Source organism: Maylandia zebra, unplaced genomic scaffold (assembly GCF_041146795.1).
Source record: "Maylandia zebra isolate NMK-2024a unplaced genomic scaffold, Mzebra_GT3a scaffold12, whole genome shotgun sequence".
Classification (NCBI taxonomy): domain Eukaryota; kingdom Metazoa; phylum Chordata; class Actinopteri; order Cichliformes; family Cichlidae; genus Maylandia; species Maylandia zebra.
This window is the reverse complement of record NW_027490042.1, coordinates 175504-193159: the sequence shown is the minus strand read 5'-3', so window position 1 is coordinate 193159 and position 17656 is coordinate 175504. Positions and strand designations below refer to the sequence as shown.

Below are 17656 nucleotides of genomic sequence, written 5' to 3'. Positions count from 1 at the left end.
AAATGGTAGAAGCTCAGAAAAATAGTACAGAAATGCACAAGAAGATGATCTTGAATGGAGATCAACCAAATTTAGCTCAGGCATATTTTTTCTAGATAAATCTTCTTTTTTTTTTTCCTTGCTGCAGTTGTGGCAGTTTGAAACAGTGGAACAGTGTTGATTGATACTAAACATAAAACATACAAAACTGCAGTGACATTTTGCAAACAGTAATGACTGTCTCACTATACAGCAGTTTAGTGATAATCAATGCATAGCTGTTGTTTTTGATGCTGTTGATGTTGTTTTACTAGCTTCCCTTTGTCTATGCTATCTGCCAACCCTAACCCACTGGATCGGACACAGGTCACAGCCAAAAACGTTAACCCTAACCCTATCTTAACCTGTAATCTGGGAAAAAAAGTGGATACTTTTTAAAATATCAATTAGGGAAATTTTTTGGGAGAACTGTTTAATGGAAAGCAAAATTGCATACTTTAACTATCTAGGTCAGAGTTGGGATCGTTACCAAATGTTACTTGGGTTAGCAGTCAAATTTGAGCAACTGCTTGCTTCTAAAACATCTCTGATCTAAGGGACCTGGCTTGCTTTCCTTTCTATGTTGTTTTGAGCTGGTGGTGGATTTGAGGCAATAATAGAAAACCAAAGTCAACGTCAACTGTCTCTTTTAGCAAGTCCATGCTCAATAGCTCTCCCATTTATGGGGTGCTGTGCTTTGGGGGCAAATACAAGTGTTAAAGTGTTTATTGCCACTTATTATTGCAGCTTTCCTCACAGAAACTCTGAGTCGACAAGCAATTAATTGGAGTGTGTGTGATGTGGGAACGGTGGGTGCATGGTGTCACCGTACTGGCCTGCTTCGCTCATTTGGTTCTCCTTCCCTGCCTCATTCACCCCAATAGTGATTGAAGTTTAAAAGCTTTCATCTGTCAGACGCGTGAGCCCCTTCCTTTTTTTGGTGATGGATCCCAGCAGTGGAGAGGAGAGATGAGGAGAAATGACTTTGCCATTTCTCCATCCTTCCCTGCAGAGTTGGCCTGTCAGTAAGCTGGCATGTGGGAAGAGAGACTTTAATTTTGGGCCGACTAATCATAGCCCTCCCAGCCTTACCCCTGTGTCAATATGCATCTGGAAAAACACAGGGAAAAAGAATGGGGAGCGAGTGCCAAACTCAAGCACAATTCAAAGGACCCCAGTGTATGCCAAATAGCACAGAATGATATGGCATACATCCAGCTGGCAGCCTGTTGGTAGCCTACTGATTTAACATCATCAAACAAGCATTTGCCTTTGGACTCGTACTTTAAAGAAGTTAAAATAGTTCTGCTTATTGCAAGCATATATGGTCGCCTTGAAAATTTGGATGCATTAGGAGGAAATCACTTCTCATGAGTCTCACTAGCCTTCAACAAGCTTATTGTAATAGGATGAGTGCATTCACTTGTTAGCCTGTCTGCCTTTAACAAAGCTTTTAGGATTACAGTACAAGACTAAAGCTGCCTTGGTGGGGTGTCCTAATAGGAGGATAAGGGTACAGGGAGCTGTAATTTTGTCAGTTTGAGCGTTTGGTTGTGACTGTGTAGCTGCTGTTTACACTCGCACAGATAAGAGTGCCTCTGTGTCCTGTTTCTGTAGGTGGTGTTTAATAAGTAACTGATGAAAAGACCAAAGGCTTCTATCACAGTCAGGACAATGGGTACACCTACAGGAATCTAATTTGATTTAAATCAAAGTTAGACAGGCTTTAGCTATTTCAGATTGAAAAAAGGGGCAATCATGCATGATGAATTTTGTATTTTCAGTGTTTTCCACACATAGACTTTATTTGGAGACTGAGGTTAGTATTTTATGTCTGACAGAACAACGCTGTTTGTGATCAGACAAATAGCTGATCACAGTGTTCAGCCGCTTCTAACCAAATGCCAGTTTTATCTATTGCCTGGCTCGCTGACCTGTGAGAACCTGACCAGAACCTGTAGGAAGTAGAGAAATGGTTTATGTGATGTTACTCCGAGCTCACCAAGGCTACAGAGCAGAACAAGGAACACAGCTGCCAACTTTAGCCCATGAAAGTGAAGTTAAGGTGAATTCATATACCATACACAAGGAAAACTTCAGACACAACGACTGTGTTTAACTATTAAATGGAAGTTTTTGAGTTAAATAAAAGATCTCATCCAAGGTGTCCTGGGATGAAATAGGCAGCATTGTGGAAAATTAATACCAGGGATGCCCAAATGCAGCTATAAAGTCCATATTCTAGGACCTCCAATCTTCTAGATTTCTCTTTACCAAATGTAGAAGGTGTGTACTACAGTTTGAGACTCAGTGGGATCGGTTTTTCAACTTGCTGTGACCAACCTGGTGCTAATAACAAAAGGTATGGTGCATGGCAAACAGACTGCTTGTTACAGTATATTGCTTTTTGCTAGTCTATTTGGGTAATTTATAAAACTTGCCTCATTCACACAAGATGGCCCCGCCCCTCCCTAAAGCCTGGTTCTGCCGTAGGGTTCTTCCTGGTAAAAGGGAGTTTTTCCTTCCCACTGTCGCCAAAGTGCTTGCTCATAGGTGGTCATATGATTTTTGGGGTTTTCTCTGTATGTATTATTGCAGGGTCTACCTTGCAATATAAAGCACTTTGAGGCGACTGTTGTTGTGATTTGGCGCTATATAAATAAAATTGAATTGAATTGAATTCATTTATTAGATGACATGTGCTGCTTCCTGAGCTATCACAACCTGTGGAAAATCGGAATTTTCCTGTGAAATTACTTTGTGTTGAATGTTCATGAGTTCTCAGATAGTAAATCAGAGACGTGTGCCTGTGAAAACTCCAGTCCACTACCTATATCTGAATTGAGCCATTTTGTGGATGAAACAAATGATGATGCTTAGTAGACCTACAGCCTCTATATCCTCACCAGTCAAAAACCATGTATAATGTGACACTCATTTCTCACACCCATGCAGCTACAATTCCCAGTCCAATCAAGAAAACCTCATGTCCTCCATTCCCACCAGAAGATCAAAACTACAAGCAGGAGTGTCTCCCCCTCCACAACCCTTCACCCCATCTTTCTTTTTGTCCAATGGTTTTTAGCTGAGCTCCCTCTAATTATCTTTTTAAAAGACATACCAAAGGGCGCATCATTACTATCCCCAAATATTGTTTGGTTTTAGAGCTTGCTTTGGGACTTCTCCCACCATATTTCCACCTCTCTTATCTTCTCTACACCTCCATCAGCACTTCCCTATCCCATCACCTTTCTTTTTTTTTTTCTCCTTTTCACATCAGGGTTTTGCAGATGTGTGTTTGCGGTCTGGGAAACATCTGCTTCTACAGTAAACCACCTGTACAGTTCGATAGCAATCAGCCCCCCTCTGTGATGTTTGCTTGGCATGCCTGATGGAAGATAGAAAACACACAAACCTCATAATTACAGACCTGAGAAATGGGGCGGGAGCAAGGCAGCTTGTCTTTCATCATAAGTTAATGCAGCATCACCCATCCTCTGATCTGTTCAGAACTCTCCCTCTCGCCTGGTGCTCATCCAAGTTGAGGCTTTAAAAGTCTTTATGAAACATTTATGACTGGTAATAGCACACAACTTTCACAGCTTTCCACCAGAAGTGGGAAGGGAAAAAAACAGTACACAAGGCTACCAGTATAGGACTAAAATATCTGTATGTAGCGGAGGACATTTAAGAGTTATTTTTATCTGATAAATTATAAAGTGAAGCTGAGAAGGGCAGTGAAAATTCAGATGGTAAGCAGTTACCTTTACAAGTTGGAGTTACGAAGGAGTTATCAGAGTGGAAAGGCAGATGATACTCTTCCTTTTCCCCCCAAAGTATTAAGAATTTTTCAGCTTGTCTGTGTGATGGTTTTTATGTAATCATGTGACAAATAAATACCTTCCAGCATCACCCTGTGTTTTGGTGGCATGTTGGAAGCAGTAACCATGACGATGCCAGACCATAAAACCAACCTCAATTAACAATAACCACCTTCTTACTGTAACACTGAACCCACAGTGCAGTTAAGCTTCCCAAAACCGCAGAAAGTGGGTGTTTGGAACTGTAAGTCTCTGGCTTCTCATGCATCTTTTAGGTGCACAAGGACTCCTTTAAAATCTGTTACGTGCCACAAAATAGCAGTTCTGGTTGAGCTGACCTGGTATGGCAGACAACATATTCAGCTGATTCAACTTTGGATAAGAATCTGAACTGTCAGGTCCATGAAAAAATAGTCTGAAAACATTATTGCGTCAAGCCTTGAAGTTTGAAGAACAAACAAAGGAAATATACTAGAAATCAATGTATGTGTTTGTTCCTGACATTATTGCTTTTATTACAAGTAAAGCTAATTAGAATCATCATTTTCTATGTTCTTGGTATATTTTGTATTGTTTTGCCATTCAAAGCATTTTATGGTTTTTTGTTAGAAATATAAACCCTACTCCTTGTTCACTTTTGGCACAGTGCATTTATACTCCCATCCAAGACTTAAAGACCTTTACCAAGTTTGTATGGCCCATTTATCCAAGTAAACTGAGCCCATGTTGATTTACAAAAGTGGCATGGCTTTATGATTATGACAATGGTTTGGTATTAGAGTGACTTGGACCATTTTCTTAAAGGAAAAAAAACAATTCAGTTCAATTCAGTTTTATTTATACAGCGCCAAATCACAACAACAGTCACCTCAAGGCATTTTACATTGTAAGGTCGACCCTACAATAATACATACAGAGAAAAACCCAACAATCATATGACCTCTATGAGCAAGCACTTTGGCGACAGTGGGAAGGAAAAACGCCCTTTTAACAGGAAGTGCCGTCCGGCAGAACCAGGCTTTAGGAAGGGGCGGGGCCATCTGCTGCGACCGGTTGGGGTGAGAGAAAGAAAACAGGATAAAAGACATGCTGTGGAAGACAGCCAGAGATTAATAACAAATATGATTCAGTGCAGAGAGGTCTATTAACACATAGTGAGTGACGTAAATTGACTGAAGAAGGAATACTCAATGCATCATGTGAATCCCCCAGCAGCCTAGGCCTATTGCAGCATTACTAAGGGAGGATTAAGGGTCACCTGATCCAGCCCTAACTATAGCAAAAAGGAAAGTTTTAAACCTAATCTTAAAAGTAGAGATAGTGTCTGTTTCCCAAATCCAAACTGGAATAATTCCAGTTCTAATAGTTGCATTGCATTTCAGCAGTGTGTGTATGTTGAGGCAAATCCTGACCTGAAGTCCTGTCAGATAATCAAACTAAACACGTCTTTGAAGTGTTAAAGGCGCTGCTGGTAACAAGAAACAGACCCCTGGAATATGTGGTGCGGGATAGCAACTGTCAGTGTTCCGTCAATCATAACAGCTGTATTCCAGGAAGAGGGCAGAAAGCCCTCCTCCCTCTAACCTTGCTAAGCATTTTTGCACAATAACAAAGCCGCAGGCTCTCAAGTTTTACATGAAATCCAAACGTGACCCCGTTGTCTCGTTCAAACACAGTCCTCACTTAGGAAAATCCCCTTTGATCTGAATACTTGGCAGTGAAAACATCCCTGTGAGTTGTCTAGGTGTTTTTAGTGTGTGTGTGTGTGTGTGTGTGTGTGTGTGTGTGTGTGTGTGTGTGTAGGGATTGATGTTTTGGAAAGAGCACGTATTTTTTGTCATGCAGACCGAATGCTAACACAGCAGATGTGGTTTGGGGTACATATGATTAATGTATGCAGATATCAGAAAACTGACTAAAATATTTATGGCATTAGAATCAAAAAGCTAGAATACATGACACAAACACATGCACTGCCTTTTATGTTGAGTACAATGAAGGGCATTATGGAAATGGAAAAATGAGGCTGAATGAACAGGGTGAGATGGGGAAGAAAGGACGTGGGCAGTTTGTTTGCACAACATGGTTTTTTTTTTTTTATTATTTTATTTTCCTGCGTGCCCTTAGGCCTTCTTTGAGGGTGGTCCTTGCCTCCACCTCTTCATGTTCTCTGCCATCTTTGGTGAACTGGGGAGCTCACTTTCGGTTGTTAATGGCACACATGCGCACAGGTTGTGTTTTTTGGCCACCCCTGTGGAGGTAAAGTATTGCACACGTTGCACAAAGCTCTACGAAGCAGTAAATGGAGCAGTAAATAGCTGCTTGGCTGTTCAGAGTTTAGTACAAAATCAGGTAGTGCTGAAAGTGATCCAGGGATCGTGTACCTTCGCAGTGAGGGATGTTACTACTTGTTTATCTGCAAGTACAGAGTGATAGTGTAGGTGAAGTGCAAGTAATCTTTCTGCTGTAAAAGGATTTAAAGCACTCCGACTTACAGATATTTGGGGTTGATTGTTGGGTTTTCTCTGTATTATCATAGGGTCTTTACCTTACAATGGAAAGTGACTTGAGGCTTTGAGATTGTGATTTGGTGATATATAAATAAAACTGCATTGAAATATGTTTTTCCATTGGTGGCTCAGGAGTTAAATATTTTCTGTTGTTATTGTCATCGTTAATTGCAGTTTTAGTGGTATTACATGCACAAACGGAGGAAACATGTTACTCCATGTTAGTCTCCCCATCACCCTCACTTTTTCTGTTTATCTTTCACTCCAGCCCCCTTTTCCTCACCGGACTCTCCTGTAGTATAATCAGATTATGTGAGGAATGTGGGAAAGTGTCTGTGTATTCAGTGTCAGAGCTGCTCTCTAACAGTCAAGCAGCAATAAAGATGAACCGTGGCTGCACTGGATACAAACATCTATTGATTTTATTGTCATAACGCTGAGATATTAATATGAAGAGCATTAATGCTTTTTGCCAGCTACCTGCACCATCATCTGTTTTTGTTTAGTTAAATGCTTGTGGGAATTGTGATTACATGTGGTATTCAGACCTGTTTTGAATAGACCCTCCAACTCGGGCCCAGTGGCATGGGATAGTGGAAGAAATTTTTGGAATGGAAAGACTTACCTTTGTCCTTAGACTTGAGCTTGAGAAATTCAAGAAGCTCTGGGAAAAATGGATTGTGTACTCCCTTTGTACTGAACAATTAAATATTACCATGATGTAAGTAGATACTAATGTTGAGACTGTGTATGTCTTCCATGCTGACCTAAAGTTTTGTATTCTCGTACTGTAAATTAATAAATAAAAAGTTATTAAAAAAAAGACCTGTTTTGAATGAGATATATGAGGTCTGCTACTTCATGACTTATGTCTGTTATAAAATAGCCTGAAATAGTCTTAATGGCATGTGACATGCTAAACTGCTGTGACATTTGGCACATGGGTTAGCCATTAGGCCAGCTTATCTCCTGTGCCTGTTGCTCAGATATCGGTTAAGCTGATTTCATGTGATTATATGGAAACACAAACATATCACAGCTTGCTTGGAAGCAAGTCCTGTCTGTATGTTTGATGCTAATGTCTCCCATAAAGATTAGTGTACATTTTTTTGTGTGTCATGTAACACAAGTTTAACTTTTCAAAGTCACTATAATCAAATGAAGGTAAGGGTCAGCGTTATTGGTCATTTAGTTTTGAATAGTTTTGAACAAAATGTGAATGTTTTTGAAAATTCCAGACTTTTAAATTCATACACAGTTGTTTGGCTTGTAGTTTAATTACTTCATCTTCAGTTCCTCGTGCCTCTTTTCTCGTTTTGGGCCTGGAGAAGTGGATTAAAGTCAGGTTCAGTGTCGTCACTAAGGCTACGTCCACACGTGCCCGGGTATTTTTGAAAACGCAGATTTTTCTATGCGTTTGCACCTTTCGTCCACACGTAAACGGCGGTGTGGACGTAGCCTAAGATCTCACTAAGAAATTTCCTTCTGCAGCCCCAGAAAACAAAAACAGTAATCTATTCTCTGACGGGGAGAGTTTAAAACCTAAAAAAACAAAAACAAACTAGTTTGTAGATGCACAAAAAGTCAGATCCAGTAAATTTGCCAGGTTAGTCTGCTCAGCAGCTGCTCTCAGATTGTTTCTGAATCACGCTCAGACATTCAGTGACTCGACGTTGTCACAAAGGGCAGTAACCACAGAAAGTCCTCATTAACTCCACTTAACATTTTCAGTCTGCAGCTGCTGTCCAGGATGATGCAGTGCCTTTTGATACAATCAGGTGTTAACAAAAAGCTTCACTGAGCTGGGACCCTCATCTTGAGACAGTGCTTCTTATCTGAGTGTCTGTGCAAAGCGTGGCATCTCAGAGTCACGCTTCTGAGCCCAATCAAATGCTCTCAGATCAAGTGTGTGGAGATAGACTCACTGATACCTTGCTCCCATACCTATCTGCGAGCTATGTTCTGTATTCGGTTTCCCTGCTTTTGTTTTGCTCTGTGTGGGAAGCTGCTGGTGTATTTTTCACCTGCGGCTATAATTCCATCAGGTACATTGCCAGATCTGTCCCTGCCCAGCACCTATCAGCTTGCTGGCTCTGTGCACTTGAAGGACTGTCAGCGCTTGTGATTGATTTACTTGAAAATTCTGTTTTCCACAGGGCCACCTGGCTGCCCACTTATGTTACATAACAGTATTTTGTGCTTTTCCAGTATCTGTTTAATGTTGGTTTGTTGCACAGGGCCAAAAAATACTTGTCAGTGTGTTTTAACTGAAACATGCGCTACATTGGGACTGATTAATGAGCAGCTAATGCTGGGGCCTGTTTGTGTGCCACCAAAAGGTTGTTTGGGAAGCCCAGCACTCACTTTTCACATTCTGAAACACTCTGTTTCACTCAATACAGTATTAAATTGGTATTAATCCACAGGTCAAAATAGTTCAAAGAAAATAATAATCTCTTACAATGTAAGCATTAGAATGTCATCATCATTTTGGGTAAACGCTTACCAAATATGACTCGTGAATGAAAACTATGGTACAGTTGTGCGGTGTTGTAGTGATATAGTCTATACTGCTCTTCATCTGCAAACACAGTGCATTAGTGTTTCTGTTGGCTGATGGTGTACATCTGCTCAGTTAAACAAAGGTAAACAACTAACTAGTCTTTGATTTCTCACCCAGCTCTTAATTGCAGACAGTGAAAAACAGAAAAGCAAGCTGTAAGAGTAACGTTCCACAAATTAGTTGTTTTCAGTATTGGTGCGATCACACAAAGATAAAGTAGCGTAGGTCTCATTCCAATTAGACTAGAGTTCCATAACCTGACTCTTTGATATTTGTGTATTTGTTCTCCAGCAATGGAGGAGCTGGTGTGTGAGCTTCGTCTGTTTCTGGACCTGCTGGACAGAGAATATCTGAGTGCTGGGGTCCGAGAGAAGAAGATACACCTCTCCAATATTCTGCACAGAGTACTGTCCGACAAAGGTGAGGATTAAACTTATACTGCACCTTCTGAAACACTTTAAGGGACTCAGAGCTGGAGTAAGTCCATTAGGTGGTCAGATATTAGATACAACACCTGACCTTACTATGGCTGACTGCAGGAGTTCCATGAGCAGTCTGGTACATACACAAAGAATGTAGACCACAATAAGCTGGTCCTAGGTCAGTGTGGGATTGAATTGTATGGTTGCTGTCATCATAGAGTTATATTGGTTTACATTTACTTATAAAACCCTTTACTTGTAAGCTAATATAGCCAAAAGTTGTTTATGACAGATTAAAAGAGTTAATTTCATCAGTTTGATGTTTTCTGAGCTTTTCTTTAACACAGACTTTTTTCTTTAAGATGTGTGTGGCTGCCATTATTGAAATAAAATTCAAATGCAAAAACATGTTTATATTAAAATCTGGATGAATCGAACATGAAAAGAAGATATACACAGAAATTTTATTGTATTTTTGTTTCTTGTTTGCATCCTTAAACGCGAAGATTGTTTTAGTGCTATACTGGAAGCCTCAAAACATGAGATTATTCACACAAATTCATAATGACGTTTCAGTTTTCTATCAACAACAAAATGTCACGTGTAGAAATATTTATTGGAGATTTTGCATTTTAACATTAAAAATCTCCACAAAGGGACCTTGTAATGAGGAGCAGAAGTGAAGCGCATTAAAATCAGAGAAACACAGAAGCACAGTCTATTTGGTTCTATAATTTTAAGAAGGGAAATTACGACATTTTATTTTTTGTCACTACTTAGATTTGACACTAGTGGCACTGTAAAGCATCTTCTTGTTTATATTCATAATAGCCACTTGATTTCTTCTAGAGCCTTCATTCAAGTCAGAGATACACAGCGGACTGCCTGCTCCACCTCAGATGCCACTTCCAGAGATCCCTCACCCCTGGATGGTAAGACTGAAGTTTATTTAGATTTATTAATTTTAGTTCTCTGTAATTTGGCCATGCTGGAACTTATTGCAAGCAGTGCTCACAGTAAGAGTTATACCGAGTTCCAGTATGCGTTCTGGTTGTCTGACTAAAGAGAGTTGTTTCTACAAATACCAGATAGCCCTGCGTCATTCTGCTTCCGCTGCTATGGGTCATCCTCTCAGCCCAGCTGCTTTAATGCAAAACCAAGCAAATCAATGGTGAAGGACAAAAGAATACTTTATTTTCAGGACACTGCTGAGTAACTACATTTTGAGCAATGAAGTGCAAGTCACATGTAATTTATTTATAAGTAAGTGATAAATAAAGGAAAGACAGCTCATTTTCTTCCTAACGTTTCTGTATACGACCCAATTTGATCCCAGCGTTAAATTAAAAGCGACAATATTGACATCCAGGACGAAACTAGAAATTACTATTTTAAATAATACATTAGGCCTTATAAATAAAACATAGCCAATAAATATCGAATATAAAATGATTTGACAACTGTCTATAAAAAAATGCACTATTCTTAATGTTAGGTCAGTGTTAGAGGCTTTACTTTATAGTGCTGCTATTTGCAGTTGCACTACTTTCCCCAAACTAGCTAATTTTGTCACATCATCTGTTCAAAGCTGAACATTACCTCCCAGTTTGCATTCATTTACAACATTTCATTGAATTTAGGTCCAATTTCAAATCCCCTTTGGATATTTTTGGGTTTTGTTGTGAAGAAGGCAAACTTCTGATAGTAACAACTGTGTTATGTAACAGAAATAACTTCATCATGTTAACACTACAGGAATATTTAACATTCATGCAGGACTGCTTACCAGTAACACACAACTGGTGCTAGTAGAAACTGCAGAGAAATGACCAATAACGCTGACCCTTACCTTCATTATTATCAGATGGTGAACTTGTTAGCAATACACTGAAGTTCTGTGCACAAGTTTTTGTGACACCCTGCACCTGAATGGTGTTAATCACGCAAATGCCAGCGCTACCAATGCAGCAGGACATAGAAACCATATGAGATGTGTTTTACAGTCACTTGTAAAGCAGTTGGAAGGCCTGTCATGGCTTCAGTATGTTTTCCTCTCTCGTACTGCGCCTCACATCGCCATGACAGTCAATGAGGACCGTAACATCTCTGTTAAAACAGTGATGTGTGTGTCATTATTGTGAAAGTGAGATGTGCATGTAAAAAGACCCAGTGTGAAGAATAACAGTGTGTGTCTGCCATTATTGTGGGAACAGATGCCTGTGATAAAAAGCAGGTGGCTGTGATGGCTTGCAAAGCCTTTATTTCATAGCAATAAGCCACAACACCTTGTTCTACATCTTACTCACACACAAACGCAGGACACGCACACATTCCAAGGCACAAGGCCTTACAGTGCAGTTTGTAATTAGAACCAGTCGTCAGCCTCAGCCTCCTCTGGTGACCCCAGTGTGTGTCTGGAAATCACAGCCGAGGGTTTCCCAGAAAACTAGGCGAGTGAGGAGGAGGAGTTTCTGATGTTTCTGTGTCTCTGCTTGTTGTCTCTCTTCTCTGCTGCCCCAATCAGAACCAGTAACATAAGAAAATACATAGCAGAGCCTTGCACGACACCCCAGACTCTCGGGCCTGTTCGGTGCTTACCGTACCTTTATTTAAACAAAGCACATAGGCACACAATTACACAACTCTTTCTGTCTTTTATGGAAAGAGTGAAGTTTTTAGCAGGTCTTCATCACTGGCTGAAGGAGACCCACTCAGGACTGGGTTGAGCATTTTGATTTTTAACTTACTTTTTGTTGAATTTTGTATTTGTTGTTTGGTCGAGCGTGTGAGACGGATAAACACTGGAACAGCCTGTAAACACGGTTATAGCGGAAAAAAGACGCCAGCTTCTCCTTGTTTCCCTCCCCACCATTGTGTGTTGTTTTAATTTAAATAAAATGTTTATGTTTTTTTCTGAACATAGACTACTGCCTTTCTTTCCGTTATGAGTTTGAGTGAATAAATCGCCACGTTTGGGCGCACTCTCAGGAGGGTGCATTTGCTTGCAACTGGAAGAGGATGCCGTTAAACAGTGCTATTATTTCTTCAGTTGACTCCTTCTCTTAGCCTCAACCAGCATTATTAGCAAACTTACTCATGGGCAGATAAATAGATGAATAAATCTCTCTTAGTTGATATATTCGTCCAAAATCATCCAACCATACTTTATACACTTTATCCAACAATATCATGCTCTGGACACTGGCTTTATATGTGTACAAAGTAATCATAATACTAACGACAGCATAAGCTGTGACAAACATTCAACAGCAGGGATTTTCATCAGCAGAAAAGAAAGCAGCTAAAATATATTAAGTGGTTAAATAGAGCCATTCACATTAGAACAAAACCTCTCTGAGTAATATATGTGCAGGGTTTGCAGAGTCGCAGCAGTAAAGTATAATTCTCATAAATATACTTGGATGGAAACCCAGCTACTGTCTTTTATTTTGTGCCAGCTCTCTGTCTCCCTGTTGCCGTCTCTGCTCTGAAATTACCATCTATCACATTTCCACACTGACCTCTGGAGAAGCTGTCCAGACTGAGGAAAAAAGTGTTGTGCTCCCTTTCTCCACTCTTCATTTCTTGCAAAATTTCCACCGCCTGCAAATGAAACAACGGACAAATGGTTAAGAGGAAAAGAGAGAGGAGGCGGCTAGAAAGAAAAGAGTAAACAGGGTAGAGAGTTAAAGAAACAAAGATTTCATGTTGATGAAAAACAACCTTGTTAGTCATGAGAAGTTGCAGTTATTTGTGTTATACGGCATCAGTCTTTAGTTGGTCTTGGTGAAGAAGTGGAACATGGACTAGAGCAATCTGGTGAAATAATAGACAAGGAAGACAGTCACTTTGTGACCCGTCGAGCCTCAAAGCCAAACCGACACTCACGTACACAAAGAGCCTGTGCCTTTAGAAGCTGAATCAGTCCTTAGCTTCCACATTTTGATTACTAACAGTTACATAAGGAATACTTAGTTTAGAGTAGCTCACTTGATGTACAATACTTAATCAGAGGACAGTGGTATTGGAATTTATTACTCAAACCCAAACAATATGCAGATTGAAGACTCTTCCAGAATATTCTGCTAGTATATGAAGTGCAAAAGAAGACAAATGGCTTTGCACAGACTTCCACGATAAGTTTATTTACTGCTGAATTGTTCTGGAGTGTGTCATCACATTTAGTCCATTTCAGAACTTATTCGCTTGTTAAAATAATTTTATTTCCAGGTGTTTGTGGCATTTTTTTTTCACATCTTAAGGCCTTTGTTCAAGAGTATATACGATCTTGAAAAGACATTCTTAGTGTTTTTACAAACTTAGTGGGGCATGTTAACACAGTGTAGCTCTTAGCAGAGCATGACAGTCACATGTGTGACACCCGTTAGCCTTTGCATGAGCAGAGGAAAACAAAGAAACAAAGACATGATGTGTGTAAACTACTCCAATTCTTTCCCAAGGGCAAACTTGTGATTGACTCTTACACACACACACACACACACACACACACACACACACACAGCAGGATATCCACTAACCAAACAGACTTCCACTGGATCCTGTTTTAGTTTATCAAGCTGAAACTGGTCTACTTTGAGCCACTATATTGTCTTTCCCTAATTGTATATGCATATAAAGTTGGTCTTTATATATTTATATAAAAGCACAACAAAAAGGGGGTAGTGTCCACTTTAAAGTTTTTCACCAAAACTCCAAAACCACAATGTTAACAGCACTGATTCGTGACAGTGTGATAGGGTTACAAGTCTGAGATGATGGAATAGGCTGTCATCTGGAATAACTTCATTTCCGAGAGTTGAGTGCCAGATAACCCAGAAACTAGAATATCTGTAAACCTACAGAACAATAACACTACTGATCATGTTTTTTCTCAGTATAAATATAACTAAAGTTCAATAATTGTTTGATGCAACAGCACAATATTTTGTCACCTTAAATATATTTATCTGTGTACACTGGACATGTTGGTGATGCCTGCTAATCAAAGACAGACAAAACAACGAAGCAATTTATAGAAAGTTAGAAATTATGCCAAGCCTTTAATCCGTACAAGTAGTGGGTTTGCTGACAGAGCAGCTGAACCCTTTTATGTCAGATTGATCCTTTCCACAACACTCACCTTATAAATCTCTACGTTCCTCCATGGAAGAGGATCACAGCACCATTTTACAATGTGCTACATGCCACACGTAAATGCACAGAAACAGTAAAAACAAGGTCTGGCTCTGATTGGATCATAATGACTAATAAGTATGACGAAATCCCACTGAAGTCCTCTTCTTGTCATCCTGTCACTTTTCATATTCAGGATTTATGTTACATTAATATTTCTCTTTTATCTTTGGCATGAAGTACATTGCTGTCATCAAAAAGCTTGCCGCTTCAGCCACATGAATGGTTTTCATCCAAAATTTGAGCAGTTTAAAGAAGAATACTGGAAAATAAAATGTAAATTGTGCGTGTTTCCATTAAACTCCTTTAAAGAAAACAAATGGACTTCCAGATGGAGAATGGAGCTCCACCCAACATGAAAAATAGTAAACATCTGCCTAAAATGTTTCTGCATTGTTCATGCTTCGTGTCGTCACGTGATGAAAAAAGGAGGTGAGATATTTAAAGTCATCTGTTGTGGCAGTGCACCATTGATTTGTGTTTTTTCTTTTAATTTTAATAGCAATGGAACAAACATTCAGTTTTGATGAATCTGAATTTTAACTTTGGTCTCAAGCTTTTTTTGTTTTACTACTCACAACTACTTTTACCAACATTTCGAGCACACAGCGGTGAAGAACTTTTTTGGGTCCAAAACAATTTCCCCAGTTGCTTTGACAGTTCATTCGACATTTATGTTACAAAAAACAGTTAAAGCTGCTCTTAAATGTCCCGCAAGCCCAAGGTAAAGGTTTGTGTCTAAGATCCCCACACCACAAAACAAATACTGTAAACCAGAGAGAAGAAGAAAATTCTTAGACTGCAACCTCAAGTGTTAGGAATTTTTGTTGATTTTTTTGAGTTCTAATGTTTGCTGCAGTCACCTTCAAGTCAGGATTCGTTTCCTCGGCTGTATCCTAAGGGCTGCACTGTTCGAGCAGAATGTGAACCAGTCCTCCTGCTAGTTGAAACACAAATGATTTCCATCTGTGTTGATGTTGGAGAACAGTGCCACCTCTCCCTTTCTCCTCTCTTCCCTTGCTTTTCCCCTGACACAGACACAGCGGGAGGCACACCATTAGTTACCCATGTAATGCACACTAAAGTTAGTTGTATCATGCATGAGAAACTCACGCCGAGCATCCCGTTCTTCCGTGCTTCAAGCATTCACGTCACAGAAGTGTGCTCACGTGGTCGACGTGCTATACACGGTAACAGGGCTGCATCATCCGTAGATCCGTATGTCTAGAATTCATTTGGAATTCATTTTCTCCTCTTCTCATTTTGATTCAGACATCCCTCCCTCCCAGGTCTTTTTTAAAGATGGATATTCATCTCAGCACAAATGTAGCTAGTACTATAACCATACAGTATTCTGTATGGTTATGTATTACTGGAAGTTGTGAGGAATCTTTGTTTTTTAAACCACCATCTTCTCTGAGTGTTTTTTACTCACTTATAAAACATTGTGTATTGCTGTATGTCTGTGAAGGTTCTCAGTCATCCAGGTCCTCAGAGTCCAAGGAGCATCTGGACTTCTTTAAGTTTCCTTGAAGACGTTTCACCTCTCTTCCGAGAAGCTTCTTCAGTTCTAAGAGCGTGGGTAGGTAGAGAATCAATAGGGGGGTCCAAGACCCTCTAGGGGACACTCCCATAGGGCTTAAATCTGGGACTCTTCACCAATTGCTCTTAGAACTGAAGAAGCTTCTTGGATGAGAGGTGAAACGTCTTCAAGGAAACTTAAAGAAGTCCAGATGCTTTTCTTTCCAAGCTCCTTAGACTATATTGCTGTATATTGCCAAACCAAATTATTCCTAGCCTGAAGGGGAAACACTCACCCAACTAAGTGTGTCACTGTACAGTGTCAAGCTACACGGTGCGTGCGTGGCAACAGTTGGATTGCTATCAAACATATTGAGTTGAACCAGCCCTGTTTTACTTTTGTATGGCCTCAGAAATTATTTGTCTTCAGGAGTTTTTCCACGCAGCATCATTTGGTGCTGATGAATCTGTTTTCATATTTGACTTAATTCCTCTGTGGGGTTTCCCTACTTTGTGGCTTGGTATACCACAGCAAAGCATTTCGTGACATCAGCAGTATTGTGTCATTGACTTGTGACAGGAAATGAAGTTGTTTAACAGATTGTATTGTAAGGTGTCACGCTTTGTCACTGGGATAACCAAACAAGTGGGAAATTGGAGATTGAATAGGTCTTAACTGCAGAAAGCAGTAGGCCTTTGCTTAATGACACATGCACACAACATGGTTAATCTTAAGGGCCAGAACTGTTTCAGTTACTAACACTCTTTGGAAAAAGTCCCCACTGAGTAACTGGAGCATGGATGGAAAACCTATTTCACAACTTTTTCCCCCACTCTAGTGCATTTGAAGGCTTTTTACAATGCCAAGTTTCTTTTTTTTCTTCCTGACACATGATGTGATTGAAGTGACTAAATAAAGCACGGAGGGAAAATTGAGTCTATTTCTGCAGTCTAGTAGAGAACTAACAGAATTTACAATTGAACCAAACAAAAGTTAGGGGTGCTCGGTAGAAAAATAGCTTTTGTGGTTACTAACTGATAGGTATTTGACCAAGATGCCCATTAACCCATGAATTCATACTACAGTGTACTCTATACACTGTCGGACTATTGTTCAGTGACTCTGATCACAGCATGTATACAAATGGGAATGGTTATTGGAGCATGGAAAATGAATAGCCAAATTCCTTTAGTGGCCTAAAGAGATAGTGGATCTGATTGATAATCCCATGTAGTTCCTGCTGCTATAAATTCACAAGAATTGAATTGAATAAGCCTGAAGAGCTTCTAAATTACAATTTTAGGTTTTCTCTCAAAAGGTTACTGGCAGTATGATATCATGCTTGTAGCTATATAGATATAATTGAGTGATCATGTCATAAAATCAGCCAGTCCATTTAAGGGTTAATCTTAAATACCACACATGAATTAATAAACATTCAGAGAACTGCTGCATGCGGTGGAGGTGAAGTTTAAACTTACCTTGTATTCAGTTGGCTGTTAGCAGTAGTGACAGCAGCTTGCAGAACGAGGGTGGTCTTTAATCTAGTGTTTTCTTGAAGGCACCACCTAATGGCCATTAAAGAAACTGCTTGTTCGCAGAAGATG

General features: G+C 39.8%; 1 protein-coding gene across 4 annotated transcripts in view; it reads left to right on the top strand.

Annotated features, from left to right (window-relative positions):
* LOC101465961 (actin filament-associated protein 1) overlaps nt 1-17656 on the top strand; it is a 90831-nt gene that overhangs the window by 39523 nt on the left and 33652 nt on the right. For all 4 annotated transcript variants that reach the window (XM_004575013.4, XM_004575012.6, XM_004575011.5 and 1 more), the window contains exons 2-3: nt 9204-9332; nt 10184-10266. In XM_004575013.4, coding sequence (XP_004575070.1) covers nt 9204-9332; nt 10184-10266 — 212 coding nt within the window. The remainder of the gene's footprint in view (nt 1-9203; nt 9333-10183; nt 10267-17656) is intronic.